This window comes from Polyodon spathula, chromosome 11, assembly GCF_017654505.1.
Source record: "Polyodon spathula isolate WHYD16114869_AA chromosome 11, ASM1765450v1, whole genome shotgun sequence".
NCBI lineage: Eukaryota > Metazoa > Chordata > Actinopteri > Acipenseriformes > Polyodontidae > Polyodon > Polyodon spathula.
In genome coordinates, this window is record NC_054544.1 from 20351118 (window position 1) to 20373413 (window position 22296).

The 22296-nt window shown below is 37.9% G+C and overlaps 1 protein-coding gene across 1 annotated transcript; it reads right to left on the reverse strand.

The window, feature by feature from the left end:
• Positions 1–6871: 6871 nt before the first annotated feature.
• Positions 6872–21741, reverse strand: LOC121323091 (insulin-like growth factor-binding protein 5). The gene is made up of 4 exons (XM_041263844.1): positions 20847–21741; positions 8151–8356; positions 7558–7677; positions 6872–7243 (listed from the first exon to the last, which is right to left on the reverse strand). The coding sequence occupies exons 1-4, from the start codon at positions 21178–21180 to the stop codon at positions 7112–7114; spliced, it is 792 nt and encodes a 263-aa protein (XP_041119778.1). The 5' UTR covers positions 21181–21741; the 3' UTR covers positions 6872–7111.
• Positions 21742–22296: the final 555 nt, after the last annotated feature.

Below are 22296 nucleotides of genomic sequence, written 5' to 3' on the forward strand. Positions count from 1 at the left end.
TAGTTATAGCTGTAGTGTAATTGCTTGTTATGGAGTTCATTTTAAACAGTGTCATATTTGCTACCATGCTTAGTTTCAATCAATATCAAATAATTATGTGTGGTGTAGTTATATATCCCCTGGATTTTAATAAAATGTAGAGCCGCCATAGGGAGCCAAAGGACAGCCCTGATTCAACAAGTCTGGAAGACGTCTAAACTGTTCTTGAGCGATACATGCCCAATCCTTACGTTACCTGCTCTAATTCCAGCAAGTCATTAAACAAAAGTGCATTCTACAGACAGCAGGTTTTACGATTTTTTTTGTCAAGCCTGTTGTAAATTGAACACATTTGTCACATCCAGAATGGTGCAAGAAAATGAACACATTTATAAATGTTTTAGCAACTTTTGATTAGGGTACTCCTAAAATTAGTGAACAGACAGATTTTTTTTAACAGTTTTCTACAAAAAAAAAAAAAAAAAAAAAAAAAGCAATTTTCTTAAACATTTTTGGATCTTTATCCTGTATCAATGTGGCCTGGTCTTTTTAACAGTATGAAGAAAATGATATTCTGAGACATATATAGTAATGTCTGTAATAAAATTTTTATAATATGAGATTGTCCTAAAGTTTATATCAGTGGCTCTGGAAGCTGTTTTTTTTTTCTTGAATCACTGCTTATCTTTGATGGTTAAGAATTTAGACTACAGTATTAATCTTACTTCTTCTTAAGCAGGTTCTGGGTTCTTGGATGAGGTTAACTCTTACTGTCCTCTAAGTTCCCTTGGCAACAGTGCCTGTAGCCCAGCATACTTCTTATTTGTCACATGACTGTCAGATAAAATGAAAGTAAATATGGCATTAGTAAAATAAATAAATAAATACAAATAAAAAAATATCAAAAATATGAATCTGATGTGTTAAGGTTAATCATTGTGGTCAGTTTGTACCCTATCAAACCTCCATAATTGAGTGTATCCTTCTACTACAGAATTACATTTCATTTTACCAGTTCCAGAAGAACAAACACTGCCTTCTATAAATCTATAAGAACCAAAAACACAGATGTTGCCTCATGACTTTATTATCATGACTAATGTCATGATCCCGTCAGCACCCTGAGATTCAATCTTATCTTGTTGCAATGTCAATCTGGGACATTATACAAGGGTCAAAGATGGACAGTTGTACATAATTCCTATTACCAATATGTCCCTGATAGTACGGAAATTAAACGACAGCTTCATACAGTTTGAGTTTTAACCCTATATTTCTAGTGTCCTTGTCATTAAAGTTCCATCAAAACAAGTGGAAAATGATCTATATCGATGCTTTTTACCTCATAGTTTTGGATGTACCAATTGATCAAGGAGCAACATATGTTTTTGCCAGTCACTTTCTACCATTATCTTACATATATTAGCTCCCTTTTAGTATTATCAATATTTAGGGTCTATTAAACTAAAGAACATATGATTATATCCAGAAAGCAAGAATATGTGAAATTCCAAAGCAAAGACCATGTAAGCATGTCCTCTACAGATTATTATTATTATACTGCAGTTCAAATGTAAATGTTAAAATAGGTACTGGTATTGTATAGATTGACTGGAGCTTACATATTTTTGTCAAGCTTCAATTTGAGCATTTTGAAGCCTTATTTTGATTACTATCAGTGACTTTATCAGAAAGCTAGATTATGGAATATTCTCAGAACCACTCCAATTCACTGCAAACAACAATAACTTATTAACAACGAACGCTGCAGGGAGTACTGCATAGACCTTTGCACTCCCATTGGGTCAGGGGGAAAAGTCAGCTATGCACAGACATTAAAAAGCGTACAGTCTCCATGCAGCTGTAACTTCAGAAGCCCCATGAGCATGGCAGCCACCTTGGATCACAGGTCAAAGTAAAGGGTGGCATTAGATTTTGCACTGAAACTTTGAAGTTGCTAGCCTAAATGGTTTATAACATGTTAGCAGTCATAGCTGCAGGTTGACAGACTCATGTTTAAAAAGTAAATAACAATCAATAAGAAAATTACATTTTAGGGTTTTTACTGATACGGTGGCTCTCAAAAGTATTCACCCACCTTGGACTTTTTCACATTTTATTGTGTTACAATATGGAATCAAAATGGATTTAATTAGGAGTTTTTGCCACTGATCAACACATATGTCCATAATGTCAAAGTAAAAAATAAAATCTACAAATTGTTCTAAATTAATTACAAATACAAAACAGAAAATAATTGATTGCATAAGTATTCATCCCCTTGAGTCAATATTTGGTAGAGGCATCTTTGGCAGCAGTTACAGCCATGAGTCTGTTTGGATAAGTCTCTACCAACTTTGCACATCTGGACACTGCCATTTTTGCCCATTTCTTCTTTGCAAAATTGCTCAAGCTCCGTCAAGTTGGATGGGGACCTTTGGTAAACAGCAATTTTCAACTCTTTCCTCATATTCTCAATTGGATTGAGGTCCGAGCTTTGACTGGGCCACTCCAGGACATTGACCTTTTTGTTTTTAAGCCACTCTACTGTGGCTTTGGCTGTATGTTTGGGGTCATTGTCCTGCTGGAAGATGAATCTTCTCCCAAGTCCCAGGTATCTTGCAGACTTCAGCAGGTTTTCCTCCAGGATTTCTTTGTACTTTGCTGCATCCATTTTGCCCTCTATTTTCAAGCTTTCCAGGCCATCACACAGAGAAGCATCCCCATAGCATGATGCTGCCACCACCATGCTTCATGGCAGGGATGGTGTTCTCAGGATGATGTGCGGTGTTTGCGCCAAACATAACGCTTAGCATTGAGGTCAAAAAGCCCCCAGCTGAGCCGTGGAAGACCGTAACTCTTTTAGACTAGTGCCCTTCTCACCCGAATACTCAGTTTTTGAGGATGGCTTGTTCTAGACATTCAGTTGTGCCATATTCTCTCCATTTCTTAATAATGGACTTTACTATGTTCCTGTGGGTATTCAATGCCTTGGAAATGTTCTTATATCCTACCTCTGACTGGTGCTTTTGAAGAACCTTATTCCGGATTTGCTTTGAATGTTCCTTCATCTTCATGTTAGGAAATGTACTAACCAACTGTGGGACCTCCCAGAAACAGGTGTATTTAACCTGAAATCATGTAAAACACCTTATTTGCACACAGGTGGACTCCATTCAACTAATTAGGTGACTTCTAAAGACAATTGGTTGCACCAGAGCTTATTTAGGTGTGTCATAGCAAAGGGGTGAATACTTACACAATCAATTATTTTCTGTTTTATATTTGTAATTAATTTAGAACAATTTGTAGAATTTATTTTTCACTTTGACATTATGGACTTTTTTTGCATTGATCAGTGGCAAAAACTCCTAATTAAATCCATTTTGATTACATGTTGTAACACAGTACAATGTGGAAAAGTCCAAGGGGGGTGAATACTTTTGAGAGCCTCTGTAAATTTAATTTCTGTGTCTCCATGCATGCATTTTTCTTAAATGTTAAAAACAGCCATACTCTTTCTGACATATCATTCACACAGGGAAAAAAACAAACATTTGCTGTGACCTTTTATTTAAACGAATACTTTATTTAAATAAATGCTTTGTCATAACAAAAAGACAAAGGTTAAAAGAGTACATAAATTACAGGTTGAATAAATATTACACAGTGATTTTTTTCCTCCTTTTATAATAAAAGTTCAAAATGCTATACGTTTCACACTCCTCTGCCGTTCTTTTTTTCAAACTGGTTTACGTCACACGTTAAGATAAAGAATTTTTTTTTTCCTCCGTGAAAAAAACAAAATAGTTATGCATTAAAAAAAGCTATAGTTAGCTACTGTAACATCAGCAGTGAATATTGCTTAATCTAACCTGGTAGGAAACTTGGAATCTGATTGGGTAAGACCTCTGGGGATTGGCTAATTAATATTGAGCAACTGTGATTTTGTTAGTGTTTTTTTTTTTTTCTTTTTTCCCAGCTTTATAAACTATCTAAAAACTATGGAAAAACAATTTTTGCAGCAAAAACATTTAAATAATATGCCTCACATTACTCAGATTCAAAAGTCCCCTTTGTCTGTGCTAAGTGCGTGTGATTCAAATAAACATATTTCACCCCTCGGCGATTGGCTGTCAAGAGTACAGCTCTGAAAAACACCTGATCTCCCCAATGCCCATTTACAGCGACAGCTAAGGAAAACCCCCACATGCTGTGTTGCACTAGTACTTGTACTTGTAGCTGTTGTCCCAAATTGCATTTCCCACATGCCAGGCTTGGGCTGAACAGCCCCTGTCAAAGTTAATTACACCATATTAAATGGATTTTTTTTCATCCAATGCTGGGGTACGTGATAACATTGATTGTGTTTGTGCAGAAAGATTTTTTCAAATTAAAAACAAAGATAGCTTATTGTTTGCAAATTCAAAATAAGAATTGAGTCTGGCACCACCTGGTGGCCCAACATTCTTAAACACATCCTTTATAGTGATACTGGTTAGCTCTGTACACAAGTACCCGGCAGTTCTTTTTTTGCACCGAATTCTATTCACGTTTCTTGTACAGTACAAATGGAGATATATAGGCAGTAAAAGAAACATTCATTATTAAGGTGTTGATAGTATATATATATATATATATATATATATATATATATATATATATATATATATATATGGACAGTCAGTATTTCACATGATATCAAACACTTCTGCAATGGGTTTAAAAGTTATATCTCACTAACAGATTTCTGAAGACTGGGCAATGTATAAGAACCCCATTGTAAAGCTTCAGAATGAGAATGAAGCAGTGGATTACTCCTTAACCAGGAGAAAATAACTACTATGGGTGCAGCACTTTTTAAAATATGAAAGTTAAAGCCACAGATAGCTCAGTAAAAGTCAGCTTATTTTGACATGGGCTTATTTAAAATGTAAAATCTCTGATTGGGATTTCTAGGTATTGGGGTCAATCAGTGTGTGAACTGGGCGAGCAATTCTGTATTAAGTGCAATGGGTCATTGCGAAAGAGAGTGTGACAGTTGAGAGAAAAAATTAAAAACATAGTACAGTAGGATTTGGATGCTGTCTTTACATCAATAAAGCTTACTGAAAGCCTCAACTTAAACATACTCAGTCAGGTTTTTGATTTAAAAAAAAAAAAAAAACAGAAACATTTGACTTCATTTATGGAATGGTCACTTTCTGCCCACTGAAGAAAAGCAATAATTTCTTATCAACTGTATTTTTGCTGTGCTATGCAATAGTCACGTACATCTGAAGTATCTGTCTGTCGAAACAATTAACAGATATAAATAACTGTCAATTTGTGAATTTATAAAAGAGTTATGCTCTACCACAAATGAAAACATTTAATGACTAACTTTTCAAACCAGTCATCTACTGTAGCTACTTTTTTTTTTTTTTTATAGCGTTGTAACTGCAGGCTATATGGTATAATGTTGCAGCTGTTATAATTAGCGTTGCCACTCATTCAGGTTTTACCTGCTGTCCTGGAGTAGAACTGACATGTTTGGCCAGTTGGAGGTGCTGTTTTTTTTTTTTTTTTTTTTTTTTTTAATGGATGACCTTGTTCATGAAACTAACCCCAAAACCAGACTGACAAGTTTACGCATTATAACTGTACTTGCATATAGATTTTTTTTTTTTTTTTAAATGTACAACAAAAAGGTCTCTCCATTAATTTCAGATAACCAAGACCACACTGTAAAGGTAGTGTGTTTTTATGTTTTTGTCTCTAAGGATAACATTTACAATTACTTTAACATTTTAAGAGATGCAGACAAAAACAGCATCCAGCTAGATAGCATCTGCTCATACAAACCCAGGGGTGAGAGAAAACTGTTTCTCCCTGGTTTTACATAGAAAAGAGAAACAGCCAAACATTGTTAGATAGAACCTGAAAGGATCAATGAAAATGGTTCTTGCTACTGAAAAAAAGGCTGTTTTAGACTTTGCCTGTATCATTGGCTAAGAAAGGTGCTTTTTCAGGCGCTAGCTGTTTTTTGAGTTCTTATTAACACAGTGTTTCTTAAGAGCGTTCTTACTGGCCACCTGTACATATGTGTTTATATTATACATAATTAAGCTCAAAATGTCCTGGAAGTTCTATCTTACTCCACTGAAGGCAAGAATATAGCACAAAGACATGATGATCCTCAGTCAACTAAGAAACCTAGCAAGTAATATATTTGAAGCATTTACCTACGGGGTGTTTCAAAACCGCCAGTCCACAGACAACAGGCATGTTTGAGTATGGTCGGTGTCACAGAGCACCAGGAATTATTATTGCTGAAACTTCCTGTATGTATACTGTGTATGCCGGCCAGTAAGAGATGACCTATCCGCCGACAACAAAACTGGGCCCAATTTATACACATATACATACAGAGGAAATGCAGACACATACAAACACACAAACTGTAAATGTTACAGCTAACAAGGTACTCTCCCCTCCTCTCCCCCAACATAAGTAAGTGCTCTGACAAGACAAACGCCCAGATAAGGAGAACTTTTCCTGCAGCTACGTAACTTGAAAATAAAATGAAAATAAAAAAAAAAAAAAAAAAAATACAATTAACTAAAATAATACAAAAATAGCCTTTAGTATTAGTTCTTGCTACTTCCAGGCATTACAAAGTAAGAAACATAAAGACAAAGACAGCCCTGTCATCACTGACTTCTCTTTTAGTTTTTTTTGCATTAGTAAAACTTTAAAAGAAGTTTTGTGCTCAAACCTCGGTTTTGTGTGTGTGTGTGTATATATTATATATATATATATATATAATATATATATATATATATATATATATATATATATATACACACACACACACACACACACACACACACACACACATACACACACACACACAAATCAAGTGCTTTGACCCAGCCCTTTCCACAGAGGTCCCAAGACAGAGAGACAAAGACAGAGGGAGAGCAGAGAGCCAGAGAGTCCAGCTATTTAGAGATGAGCGCACAGCTGAAGGTTCAAATGTCTTTTTTCTTTTTCCTTTCCCGAAAGTGACTGGCGGGTGGGCGAGAGGGAAGGAGGAAGGCCCTGGGTCACCTTTTCAGGGAGTGTGGTGATTGGACCCCTCCTTTCCACCTCATTCATTGTTACTGCTCTCCAGTTCCTGACAGTGGATGTCAGCACCTTTGTTCTCGGAGCCAGGAAGCTTCAGCCCATACCTATCCACACACCAGCAGATTCCACGCCTCCGCCCATGGGACGGCTTGCACTGCAGCACAGGGAAAAGGGGAAAAAAAAGGGAGAGGCTATAAGCAACGGAAAAATTAGAACTTCTTTTTGGAAGAAAACCAACTACACTTAAAGGATGGCCAAATTGATTTTTATTTAATACCCTGGCAATACTAAACTCAAAGAACAGTCAGTAACTCAAGTAATTCCTGATGTGGAAGGGATTATCGCATTTATTTTTTTGCATTTTAGTTTTTTTTAAATTCTTTTACTGGTGGAAAGAAATTACTTAAAAATGTTGCCTTTTGTTTTCTTTAAATAAATCACTAAAATTTCGGTTATATTCTTCCATACCTGTTTCCGCTTGTACAAGCCCTTTTTGTCGCAGTTGGGAAGGTACAGTGCCTGGGTTAAGATTCGAGATGAATTTTTTAATTGCTTGAGAATCTCTACCATCTGTCTTCGACATGGACCCTGTGAGAACAATGACAGAAGCGCTACAGACTCATATCTTAAATGCACCTACCAAACAAAACACACGGCATCCATGCATCCTTTTACCTGTCATTTAATATGTGACATGTGACCTCAGTAGTTCTGTACTAGCTTGTATATTATTGTATAGTATCCCATCCCATATATAAGGTGTTTGGTAAGCACTTGCTTCCCTCACAAAGACTACAAGTAAATCATGTTTCAGAAGGAAAGGTCTTAAAAATGAGTACTCTATGGAGTTTATTCAATTGATCTAAACACTTGCAGATTGTGAAAAAGGGCCTTTGTGGGCCAGGGCTATGTACTGTGTAAAATAGCAGGAAAGAATAAAACAGCACTGCTATTTAGAAACACCATTGTTTAGATCAATAGCCCCCACAATTTTTCTCATTTGGTCAAACAAAGCGTCTCCGTTGGTAAATGACAGTGTTACAGCAGGTGTTTAAACTTACATAGACTGTTTCCTGCTTGTCGATGGGGTAGGGGGTGTAATCCGTCTGAATGACAGTCTTGGATTTTTCCAGCCTCCTCCGCTTTTCTTTACGTAATGCCTCGGCCTTCTTGTCAGACACTCGGTTCTTGTTGTGGAGAGGGACCTTGGCAGGAAGTGGATTCTCTGTGATCTCAGGGATGTCATCAGGCTCTTGTGAATCATGATCTGGGAACACAAACACGAGAAACCGAGTTAGATACCCTGCATACTTACACAAACCCAGTCTTTGTAAACACATTACAGCAGTGTTCTACAGCAACGGCCTTGTAGAAAACAAAGGTAGTTTAATTACAGTGGGAGTATGCTGACACAAGGAACTGTAAAGTATGGGTAAGGCATTTTAACTCAACTGCAAATTACTTTGCCATGGAGTTCTTGTTATATTCTTTTACTAAAATTGTCCAGACATTTAGGAAAAGGTGTACACTTTCAACTGAAACAATTAATGAAAAACAGGCATTGTACATGGAATAACTTCTAAAGAAATTGCCAGGGCAAAGTTTCATTACATTTTTCCAATGGATTTTCATAAATTACATGAACAATTGGATTCACTGTATTTAAATATTAGTAGTCTAATGTAACTATTTCTCCACCAGAGGGCACTTTTGTACACTAGTTGTTTCACTACCATACATATATCCTATAGGGATTGGAAAAAACAATGCTTATCTATTACACAAAATGGGATGTCCCTTGCGTGATTATTTTATTAAGCAAACACTATTCTTTGCTAATTTTAGTAATGATGTGTAAGACAGCAGAATCAGCGTTGTCCTTGCTGTCCCTGGGGACCTTACAACCCACTGATACTGTTTTAGCTATTCTGTTATCCTACTCAGTAGTCATGGTCATGCATGGTTGAGCTGAGGCTTGAAACCTACAGTACAAGTCTGGTTCAGTTGTAGTTTCAGGGTGCAATCTGTGAGACATGCCTGACCTAACCGATTTCTTATCTCAAAAAGACTTGCCCAAAGATTCTGTAAATGCCCTAACCCAAGCTCATGTGAAGCCACAGAAACCAAACTGAGACATGGCAACTGCCACTGAGTAGAAGTTTGTGACCCTTACTTGTCAGATTTCACATGGTTTAGCCTCAGAGTGCTTTTGCAACTGTGTTCATCATTACGTTCCTGGTCGTGTTTTACGTTCTGCACATTCCAGAGGAGCCGTTTTGCACCCTTGTGCTGGAATTCTCTTACAAGAAGAGGTGCTGAAAACCTGGACAGTTTTAAGTTGATGTTAAAAGACTAAATATTAGCTGGGGCATTCTCTTGCTGTTAGAATCTAGAAATATCTGAACTGAGCTCTGATTTGACCTATTTTTATGAACTGTATTAACTGGTAAAACAATAATGAAAGCAAGATAAGTAACATTATGGTAAAGCATGGTAAATGCATTGCATAAGCATGGCCTTAGGCTCTCTCATTAGACTATTTTCTCTTGGTGCAGATGATTAGAATTTAACCTATGAACTAGAGGCCACTTAACATACCCGGTTATGCAAGGATAGTGCTTTCAGTCACAGATATTCAATTCTTAACTAAGCAGAATTACCAGATTTTAGTGTTTAAAGTATGGCAATAGAATGATGCAACATTGTAATTGTATTCATGGCACAGCAGTGGCGTAGCATTCTATTGGTCATGGTATTGAAAAAGGCAAACGCATCTCTGAGTGATGCTGGCCAAAGATAAAGATCAGAATTAAGTCAGGAAAAAAAAAAGTTAATCCCAGAGATGAGGGCAGATGTTTTATCGTTTAGAAGTATTTCAGTAATTCTCCACTTATCACAATCCATCTAATCAGTGCGATGTCATTCTGAAATCTGAACAAATATCTGGCCAAAATTCCACAGTCAGCTTTTTTGCAGTAAGATGATAACAACATGTGTAGGGGCAGCAGGGTGCAACAAAGCAAGGAGTTCTGTTCATTTATTCTACCGTGAATCTTTCTGGAAAGGTGTTTGTACCCTGCCAGTTCAAGTTTCAGTACTACTGCCTGTTGAACATGTTGTGAATAGCTCAACAATTTCAATCTGAAAAAACTGACAAACTTTATTTTATTTGCTAAATATTAATGGACTTTCCTTGTTGCGGGAATACCTTTAAATAACAACATCTGCTACAAAGACAAATATTTTCTTGTTTAACTGTGATGTACACTCAATCTCGAGATGTTTTAGCTGCAGACACCGTGGGGAAGCCACCACTGTGAGCTGCAAGGAAGAAATACAAATCACAAAGCAGTGGCAATACCACATGTCTCAACTTCTAAGAGGAGAACCGGTCAGCCACATTGTACTGTATAGCAGGCACTTAAATAACGGGGGTGTCTAGCAGTCCGTGACTAACTGAACCGCTGTGCCAGTGCATGGCTGGTTATATTTATCCAGTAAGGAAATACAGCAGAATTGCGACGGGCAGCCAAAGTCTGGCCAGAACACTGTAGAAATGTGCCAAGTATTGTTAAAGAGAAGGCAGTGAGATATTACAGGACAGCTGGATGGAATACAGATACTTGTATTCCCCACGAATGTGCCCTGCAAAAGCTGTTTAAAAAAAAAAAAGGAGTCTGTTCAGTGGTGTGCTGTTAATCTGTCCAGATCTGATCTGTAGCATCAGAAGGTTCTAAATTCAAAATGTAGCCAGCTGGGATCTGAACCCCACCTAAAAATTTTAAAAAATGAAGCTAATTTCTCAGTTCTGGCCGACAGCCTTCTACCCAAGTTCAGCATACAGATGCATTGACTTTCCCAGACTCGTCCGTCAGTACGGACGTAATAAAGTACTATAAATATATATCTTGCATGCATTTTAATCACATCAAGCTGGCGGATATCGTAATAGCAGGGACTTGCCGCAATACAATCACATTATCATCTTTGAATTGACACTTTTGAACAACTCGTTGCCAGCTGGTGCAAGACTGTCTTGAATTGTGACAGAAAAGGTCACATACTTTCTATGGCATGTAAAACTGCTTGTATTTTTCATCCATCACTGGTTCAGATGACTTGATGATCTCCAAGTGATGCTGATAGCCCAGTTTCATTACCATGGCCTGAAAGTAGGAAGCACTGTATGTTTTGTGGGTTTTCGTGTTGCGTATATGGTTCGATGATAGAGACAGAATGTGTTCTATACAATTCCAGTTTTTTTTTTTTTTTTTTTAATTTAGAATCTCCAGTTATTTTACCCCCGATTTTCTCCCAACTTGCCCGATCATTATTACTTCTCCTTCACCGTGGCGATTCCCCACACAGCTTAGGGACCCGAGGCTCAGTGGGCGCCCTTTGATCCCACAGTCTAATCAATGTCTTTTTACACCCAGGAACTCTAAAGCGGATGTGTGCAGGCTACCGGCCTCTGGAGGACAAAGACCAGCCCAGCAAATCTCTGCCCCTAAGCTCACTCAGCCTATAGGCGTCGCTACAGGGTGGTGAAGAGAAACAGTCTAAGCCAGATCCCACCTCCCCAACCCCGGGAGTGCCAAAGCCAATGCGGTGCCCCCACAGAATCCCCAGCGAGGACCAGCTGCCTCACACAACCAGGATTCGAACTTGCAATCTCTGGTTGAATGACTCACCCTGCACGCAGCGCGGCAGTGCTTTTATGAGAGGAGTCATTCGGGGACCCATCTTTTTTTTTAAATTTTTTAAGCTGAATGTTTCTTGCCAAGGCTTGATTTCATTGCACTTGACCTAGTTTTAAATCTGTTGGAGAGATTCCAGCACATGGCATTACATACACAACACTGGTCAATAACTGTAAATGTGGTATGTGGGCTAAAAAACAAAACAAGAACAAGAACATATACATCTCTACCCATTCTTCCACAATAAAGTTTCCAAAGTTTCCAAAAACTATAGGGGTATCAGATGGCTTTGAAGATGTACATATCACGAGGATCTTTCAGCAATTATTCTCAATAAATTTAATTCTCCACCCTGGTAAAGAGACGGGGCTTTTTGGCTTAGAACATAAGGCCATGAGAAAGTTTACAAACGAGAGGAGGCCATTTGGCCCATCTTGCTCGTTTGGTTGTTAGTAGCTTATTGATCCCAGAATCTTATCAAGCAGCTTCTTGAAGGATCCCAGGGTGTCAGCTTCAACAACATTACTGGGGAGTTGATTCCAGACCCTCACAATTCTCTGTGTAAAAAAGTGCCTCCTATTTTTTGTTCTGAATGCCCCTTTGTCTAATCTCCATTTGTGACCCCTGGTCCTTGTTTCTTTTTTCAGGTCACAAAAGTCCCTTGGGTCGAAATTGTCAGTGCCTTTTAGAATTTTGAATGCTTGAATTAGGTCGCCGCGTAGTCTTCTTTGCTCAAGACTGAATAGATTCAATTCTTTTAGCCTGTCTGCATATGACATGCCTTTTAAACCCGGAATAATTCTGGTTGCTCTTCTTTGCACTCTTTCTAGAGCAACAATATCCTTTTTGTAGTGAGGTGACCAGAACTGAACATAATATTCAAGAAGAGGCCTTACTAATGCATTGTACAGTTTTGACATTACTTCCCTTGATTTAAATTCAACAATTTTCACAATGTATCCGACCATCTTCTTGGCCTTTTTTATAGCTTCCCCACATTGTCTATATGAAGACATTTCTGAGTCAACAAAAACTTCAATCCAATTTCTCCAATTTCAGTATCTCCCATATGATATTTATAATGCACATTTTTATTTCCTGTGTGCAGTACCTTACACTTTTCTCTATTAAATGTCATTTGCCATGTGTCTGCCCAGTTCTGAATCTTGTCTAGATCATTTTGAATGACCTTTGCTGCTGCAACAGTGTTTATGTCATCTGCAAATTTAACAAGTTATCATCATTAATGTAGATTAGGAATAGCAGAGGACCTAATACTGATCCCTGTGGTACTCCACTGGTTACCACACTCCATTCTGAGGTTTCTCCTCTAATCAGTACTTTCTGTTTTCTACATGTTAACCACTCCCTAGTCCATGTACATGTGTTTCCTTGAATTCCAACTGCGTTCAGTTTGAGAATTAATCTTATATGCGGGACTTTGTCAAAAGCTTTCTGGAAATCTAAATAAACCATGTCATATGCTTTGCAATTATCCATTATCGATGTTGCATCCTCAAAAAAATCAAGCAGGTTAGTTAGACATGATCTCCCTTTCCTAAAACCATGTTGACTGTCTCCCAGTACCCTGTTACCATACAGGTAATTTTCCATTTTGGATCTTATTATAGTTTCCATAAATTTGCATATAATGAAGTCAGGCTTACTGGTCTGTAGTTACCTGGTTCAGTTTTGTTTCCCTTTTTGTGGATCGGTGTTACATTTGCAATTTTCCAGTCTGTCTGTACAACCCCTGTGTCAAGAGACTGTTGCATGATCTTGGTTAGCGGTTTGTAAATAACTTATTTCATTTCTTGGAGTACTATTGGGAGGATCTCATCCGGCCCAGGGAATTTGTTTATTTTAAGAGATCCTAGTCCCTTTAACACTTCTGCCTCAGTTATGATAAAGTTATTTAAAACTGGATAGGAACTGGATGACATGTGGGGCATGTTCCTAGGAGCATAGCATGCTCCTATTATTATGTCCTTTGAATTTTTGTCTGTTATTCTGACCCATATTGATTCGGCTTTATTTTCTTTGTCCAGGTTTAACACCTGGGCTTCAAGACTGTTTCTTATGTATAGCACTCCCCCTCCATCTTAATTAAGAAGCTATCATTTTGAAGAACCCTCATTACACTACAGACATCCCACTGTAGATACATATTGTCAAACTTCAGAACAACATTGTGTTCACTGCATGGAAGCCTCCTGAAAGCATGAAGTTCTGGAAAATAACAGCTATTGAGGCAGCTATTAAGCTCTGCAGACACTCATTCCAGCAGATAATGAGTTGGGCCTAAAAATAGCCTTCAGCCTAGAAAAGGATGCAAGTGGATAACACTAATGATCAGATTGCATCCCCAGCTGTATTCATTTTTTACGTGTCCTACTGATTCATGGCACTGCCTTTTATTTTTACCCCACATAAGAAACCACCATATTTATAATGCACAGCACAACTTTAATTATTTTTATAAATTGGCAGGGTAACATTTTGACATGTTAGATGTTTTAGTAGACAAACCAGAGACTACAAAACACTTCTGTGCCATAAAGTTCCTCAGAACAGAATTAACTGCTGTGCGGGGCCAGCTTGGCTAGTAATTGGCAGAGAAAGTACAGTCAGTTTAAACCATAGTTCAAACTTAAGAGGCCTTGTAACCAGTTCTGGGTTTCAGAACTACCCCCATTTAAGCATATGGTGCTAGGAATTTGAGCAATCCTATCCCAGTTCAATCTCCTCTGAATTGACGTGTTGTTCCATTGCTGCTTGGACAATTCCCAACAGGTAACCAATTAATGACGCACAAGCTCAGGCAAGGAATACTCTGTTCATACTTGGATGATATAAGGGAGATTAGTGGGGGGTGGGGTGGTGCTTGCTTGTACTTAAATAATATACATAAACAGGTATGACATACTCTATAAACAAATATGTGGGACAACATACATTCTTCTTTTTGCTATGTTTAAAGGTCACAAAGAAACAATAGAAAAACGAGACACCCTCCAAAAGCAAAATTGAGTACATCAACCATATATTTTTGTTTTATTATTTCTTGGTTTTATCCCGTGTCACAAATCATGTTAAACACTAAATCATAAGGTATTCAATATTAGGAAACAAAAACACCTTCATATGAGAATGTTAGTAATTGATAAGGAATCGCAATGTTCTGTGCAGCACAAGATACTAATCTGAGATAATATATGCATCTCCCCCCCCATTAGTAAACCTTAGCAAAGCAAGGATTGCACAAAATGAAACTGGTTTAAGAACTGCATTCAGTTGATTACCAAGTTTTTATTTAATTCTTCTGTTTTACCATTGTCCTTTAATGCATTTCAATGAGACACTGGTAATCTCATCAAGAAAACTGGTTACCCCACAAGGGTTCCAAATCTCAGGTAGGCTTACAACTCAACAAATCCCTGATAATAAATCCTCAGTAATAAATCAAAAACAAAGAATCATTTTAGCAGCAGCTGCATTACACTGGAATACTGCAATTAGTTAGAGCATCTGAGTGCATGTGCAATCTTAATCAGATACAAGCATATGCAACAATAGCAATGGCTCAGGAGGTTTTCAGATTTTCTCTGGCCCAACTGAAATGTCCATAATTGTTTCAAGCTGAGAATGATCTGTTTATAACAAGTTTAACAGCTGAATTAGGTCCAAGACAATATCACAACCCTTGACATATATAGAGATGGTAAAAAAGGAACTTGTTTCCAGTTACTCAGTTCTTTGTGTTGAAAAACTAAAAAAAAAAAATGTTTTATGTATTCGATGTATAGCTGTTCCATTTCCATAGGTTCAAAAAGATCATGAAAGTTGAGTTCTGCCTTGAAATTTTCTGGCACAGACCAAATTCAGCACGGTTCCTGTAGCCAATACTTCACAGGAAATAACCATTTTAAAAACATAATACTAAGTGAAAACAGTAATAGCGCAATCAAACTAGTTTCCTGCTTACATTTTAATTCAGTTTCTAGCAGCCTGCCAAGGTATATATAGCGCAGATATGCTATTTAAGTCTCAATTAAAGAACAGTTATTCAAGATACTCTCCACTGAGTTGCCAAGAAGAGGGTAGGGAGTGAGCTCCACATGCTGACCGAACTTGAAACTGGTACTGGTGTTTTTGTTACCATTTAGTGTTTTGTGGTGTCGTAGTAGCTGAATATTGAAATGAAGAAAGACACTGTGTTGAATATCCTTATAGTGTTGTTTTACAATTTCCACTGCAAGTATTGGGAATGTCGTTCTTACAATGTTGCATGTTGCATCCAGTTTGGCTACAGTAGCTCCTCTATTTGTTAAGGGCTCCTCTTACATGAATAAATTAACAAACACAAAGATCTGTGTTAGTTTAAAAAATAGTATATATTTTATTGTTTTTACATTGTGAACTTTTGGTTTCAGTATCAAAGCTTTTTCCACATAAGTGGCCCTTATCCACACACAATTAAGCACTGCTTTAGTTAAAATTCTCAGTTAAAACAAAAAAAGGTTTAATACCAACTTGATTTAAATTTATCAAAAACATTTATTTTAAAAGAGTGCAAATGTTCAGCCCCTTTCATGTTAAAGATAATTCTAGTTTAGAAGTGTTCATGCTTACAGGGGCGGCTATGCAAGCTACAAGCATTTCCTAGGTGTCGTGATACATATATGTGGCGCAGATTGCAGCAAGACTTTTATTGGGAGATGTGATCCCAGCTTATTACACAGCTTCTCATCTTACAGGTTGGTACGATGCATGCAGCTGACAGTGTGATATTCTCTGTTCATTACAGTACTTTGGAATGTCACTTGCACAATCATGGAATGCCTTTACCTAGAAACATTTAACATGCTATTCCATACTTTCTTTCCCTGTGTTTTCCCCTTGCTTGGCTGTACCATGCCTTTATTAAACCAAACAGTGGTGCACCATTGTACTCTTGAAAAGACAAATAAGAGTCCAAATGAAAACAACCTTTAAAATAATACTTAATCCTATTAATGTAACGTGTCAAAACACATTTGAAATTAATTGTATTCTACCGTCAAGCATTTCGCTGTTACTGTCACATGTCAGTATCATGAATGTACTGGGAGTATCAATTATTACATGTATCAATGCAGAATACTGTGTCCTTTGTTTACTTTATGGAAGCAATATCTCTATAAGACTCATTGGAAGGTCACTAATGTGTGTTGTTTCTTCAGAAAACCACAAAACTTGAAGGAAGCCAACATCAAACCACAAATCAAATCAAGCTGTCTAGTGCTCATTTTGACATTCCCCTTTAACTCATTATGCAAATAGAAACAATTACTCATTTTTTATTCAAGTTGGCTTATATTCCTTAAATGGAGATTCAAACCCCCCAAAAGTATGCTGTTTAAAGCATGTTCATTGTCCTCCGAAGATGCTTTGCATTTAAATGAGCAAGCACGGCTTTAAGAGCTGCAAGGGCAAGAAAATCAGCTGTTGCAATGTCATGTTGCTTGGCAGTAGCAGCTTAATGACGACTAAACCACTCCTACACCATGTGCTTTAACTGAGCGTGCCCCATAGACTGTAGATCTTTGCTGTGAGAAAAGAACCTTGGTAATGTTCACATAAATGAGGACAGATGCAGATCAGCAGGCAGCCATCACAGGGGTGGTCTTACAGTAAATGATGATACATTGATCATTACCAAGCAGCTGCCAATACTGTAATGAACATGTAAACAGTTATTGCTGTCCCACAGCCAATTGTGGCTCCTCACCTGTCTTATTTGTAGTTCCGGCATGCGTCTACCTTTTTGCGTTTGCAGTTTAATGTTTAGCTGTTGGAAGTTCTGTGGTAACGTAACTGATATTGGCATCCACAGGGCATTGCATCTCAAAAGTTTATGCTACAATACTTGATATCTGATATCGCTCTACTACTGTAAGCTACCACTTGCTAACAAATAAAATACACTAAACCTGTTGGGGATGGATCGGTATACCGGTTTTGAGGTTTACCGCGGTTTAGATACATTACAGTATAGATACCGTTCCTGTTGCGCTGCACCACAATTATGGTACACAATAGTAAATACTCATCTTTGTATTAACAAAGTGAAGGAAAATTCATTTTTCACTTGAACAACTTATTTTATTATTACTCTCTCAAATCGTGCACTTCAACGTTCCATCCATGTACCTTGCTTTTTTGTATTGGAAAGAGTGCTATGCAGTATGTCGGTAACAATGTCTGCTTCCCAATGAAGCAATGGCAATTCAAGCCTTAGCAAAATGCCTGAGGAAGATCTTATCCCAACTGCAAAACCTATTCAATCTACTGCATGGATGTATTTTGCATATATGAAAAAAGATGCCGTATTTGAAGACGGAGCGCAGTTTTGTAGACGTTGCAGAGCACCATTTTCCGCTCGCGGTGGAAACACATCTAACCTTTTACACACCTTGCTCCATTTTATAACTTGAATGATTTATACCGTGTTATTAGGATTACCATGGTATTTTTTTTAATGGTTACCATACCACGGAAATATTATACTGTCCCATCCCTAAAACCTGTACACACAGGGTTACATATCCACCTGTGGGGTTCTGGTGACACTGATAAATCAGTTGCGTGTTTATCGAGACACCAGAAGATTTAGTGATTAGTTGGTGTCAGTTTTTTAGTAGTTAAAAAGAAGTCAGGTCTCACTTTACTGTGTGCGCAGTACTAGCTGACTTTTCTGGTCTACCTTGAAAATCAACAGTTTTTGACAAGACCTAGTAGTTATGTAATTGATCATATATAGCAATAGTATACTACTTGATATGGGTTTAAGAAGCAGATGTACAGTAGCACAGTAAGAGTTAAAGAAAAGAGATCCCGGGATTCACTTTGGCAGGTCACGTGACCTCTCTGTGGTCAAGCCATACCCTATTGTAAAACCAGGTTGAAACAGAGAATACAAATCTCAGCTCAAGGTAAACCTGGTCAAATGAATTCATCGAAAAATCATTATCATCAGACCAGTGGTGCTACAAAGAGACCTTCCAAAAACATGTTGCTGAACCATTGAACTGCTATTGGGTTAACATTGCAGCACAGTTGTAACACCCTAGTAACTGTTGTGGCATTACAGTGGCTATATATGCTCTGTTGTACTGCAAACTGAAGGACTATTATGAAAAATATCCAGACACTAACAGGTTAATTAATTGTACACTTGACCTTAAATCAGATTTGTCTGCCTGTTTACAGTTTGCCAGACATTCATTTATTTTTTATTGGAGCCCCCCCCCCCCCCTTTCAGATTTAATCATCGAACAGTAATCCAACTCTTGACACCACCCACAGATATAAACCTTAGTTCAGGCCGACCAGCTCTGCCAAGATCTGTTGCCCCCAGGAATTTAAAGTCCATTTCTTTCAATTTGGAAATTTCCAGCAAAGATAGATTGTCCCACTAAGAAATAAACAAAATATTGGAGCTGTTTGTTTCTATTCAAGTAGCTCTAGAGTGCTGTATGACATTTGGCTACATTTTGCATTCCACCTACAGTGTACTGTCTCTAAACACTGCTGTAAAGTATGAACACTGCATTTACAGTACACAGAGTCAGGTTAAAACAAACTGTGATTCAATCAATATAAAAGCAAAGAAAACTCCAAATCCAAATGTCTTATTCAAACAAAACACCACTTTAAACAAAGTGAAGTGTATCTGGCAGACATATTTAGAATAGACAAGTAAACTGGATATTTGAGATATAGATTTGGATATTTGAGATATAGATTTAGCCACATGTATGGACAAGATTGGCTGCCATTGACATAGATACTAGCAGGCTGGACCCTAGACAGACACACAGATGTTTGAGTCCAGACATAGACAGATAACTTGTAAAATTAGATAGTGGACCTGTTTATAAAACTACCACCCAAACCAGTGCTTACTTCTTTGCAAATATGCTTGTGAGCTCATACCTTTATTCCCAAAACAAATTATTCCAACTAATTGAATTACTGTAAAATACAACATTTGTGAACCATCAAATATAAACTCAATCCATTAAACCCGTTATGTTAGCTATTACAACTACCCCACCCGGTCATTATGTATGCAGTGCAAAGCAAGCATTTCACACCTCGGCAGAAGGAATGTTTTCCATTGTCATCTTTACCTTTCCATCACTCAAGCGCAGTGCCGAGTAAACCCCACTGCGTTGCTTGTCATATAACGCATACCGTACTGTATGACCCTATGAAGGTCAACTATGTTTTACACGGTTCAAATAAGTTTTCTGTTTTCAGTAATTCATTTTAAACGGCCAAAATATCTCACAGAAAGAACACAGCAATCATTTGTGGTGTGGTTTGCGGAGAGTTTGATAAATGGTCGATGCACAATAACGCAAAAAAGAGGATAGAACAGTCGTACATTGACTGTGAGGAAAGTTAGATTGGTAGTTTAGAGGTAAGGCACTACATTTTAGTCTTACCTCAGCTGTTTACACTTAAACAAATGACTGTCACTCCGTCAAAATGAGTTTTTTTTTTTTTTTTTTTTTTTTGTATTTATTTTTTATCCCGGCTGTGCTGGTGAACCTGTTACTCTTGTTTCTATGACTCTGTGTGTGGATAGTCTGCGATAAAATGTGCCCCCACCTTTTTTTGCCACCTTCGAAACATTCGATGTTATATAAAACATATTACAAGACGGGTATGACTTGTACAAAAACTGATATAAGTTACCTACATGCATAATTACATTACTATTCCTTTTTTAAAATAGCATTTGTGTTATCACACGCAATGAACCACTTCTTTGTAGATAACGTTACTCATTACGTCTACTGTTAAGTGAAAACCCAATAAACGCTGACTGTATGTATCAGTGGCTTACTGTATTCATTGTTTGCACCTGCTCTTTGTATTTTATTCAGCAGAGAGGCAGAACAGATTGAGGCAGAAATAAATAAAAGGGTGAGGAGAAGACAAAGCACAGGTACACTGCTGCTACTGTCCAGAGACCGGAAAGCAGCACCCCAGCCAGGCAGCACTTACCGGTGGGTGGATGGTGCTCTTTGTATCCCTTCTCATTCCTACACATTCCTCGGCCGTGCAGCAGAGCGTGAAGAGGCTTTTCTTCGCCGTTTCGTGGCAAGCACCGAAGTCCCTGGGAGCACGGCTGGGTGTACACTCCGCACTGCTGTCCTTCAGACAGAGCGCAGGTCCGACAGCAGCCGCAGCCCGGCTCCTTAACCAACTCGCAGCCGACCGGGACCTGAGGGCACATTGACAGGGCTTTCTCGTCACAGGGGTCGCAGTGGACGTAAGAGCCCGTGCATTGGGGCAGTCCCATGAAAAATGACAGCAACAGGCAAAAACTTAGCAACATCTTCTTATCGCAAAATACTAGTACTGCAGTAATAACAATAAAAGTCTTTACTGAAGTCGTCCAAAGAAAATTCTTCAAAGTTCAAGTGGTGCGACTCTGCTCACCGAATACGTTTCGATAAATTACAACAAAAATTAAACTTAAAAAAAAAGAAAGCTTTAAGGAGTCGTCAATTCAAGAATTCTGTTTCAGCATCTACAGCACCTGCAACACCTCAGACAGCGTGTTTTTGTTTTGTTTTTCTCTCTACAGGTTCACAAAATTCAGTTAGACAATGGATGAAAGCGTCACAGACTGTTGACAAAAACAAACAAACAAACAAAAAAAAAAAAAAAAAACCTTTTTTCTACAAATCAACCTAATGCCACACAGAAGGTGCTAATTAGCTAGTATGGGGATACACGCTTTCAAACGTTTTTTCCTTGGAAGAAAAAATAAATAAATAAAAACCGCCAAAAGTTCTGTCAGAAAATAATTGCAAATCTGTGCACAAAACCCCAAGTTTTTTTAAGCCCTTCCAATACCAGCCCCTCCAGAAAACTTTCTAAGTAGACTGATCAACTTTAGAGCAGGCTTGCCTTTTTAAATAGCCGTGAATTCCTCAACCCGGGACTATGAATAACCCACATGGGAGTAAAGAAGGCGGACGCCAAAGCTATGCAAGATGCAGATTCTGGGCGAGTTCCTGGCGCTTGAAAACGATTCTGGCTTCCTGCCAGTCTTTCTCTGCAATTCGAGCTGCCTTTGACACTCGAAGCTAAGAAGATGCCAAGAGCGAAAAGCAGTATAAGTAACCGGTACAACCTTAAATCTCATGCAAAAAAACACAAGTAGACTAACATTTTTCATGGTCGCGTGCCTTAGGTTAAAATACTCACAACACAGTAGCCTATGTTATATTGATTCTGTATGTCAGTGTAAATAGTCCGTTGTATGTGTGCGGGTGTTGGAGGTGTTTCACTATAATACATAATTTTCTCCCAACTGCTAGCTTCCCCAGGTTTCGGCATGCAGGTTAAGATGCCTTTCTCAAGGGAGCGTGTTTTTAGAAGAAACGCGGGAGGTTATACAATGTATTATCAATTTTGCATCTTTTAAAAGCTAAATGATGGCAAA

What these genes read in the sequence shown, in the direction of transcription:
- LOC121323091 (XM_041263844.1), bottom strand. Translation starts at nt 21,180, where the DNA reads ATGTTGCTAAGTTTTTGCCTGTTGCTGTCATTTTTCATGGGACTGCCC. An exon ending in ACAAGCAGGAAACAGTCTAT is followed by an intron (nt 7,678 to 8,150) that starts GTAAGTTTAAAC and finishes TTGTTCTCACAG; the next exon opens with GGTCCATGTCGAAGACAGAT. An exon ending in GCTTGTACAAGCGGAAACAG is followed by an intron (nt 7,244 to 7,557) that starts GTATGGAAGAAT and finishes CCTGTGCTGCAG; the next exon opens with TGCAAGCCGTCCCATGGGCG.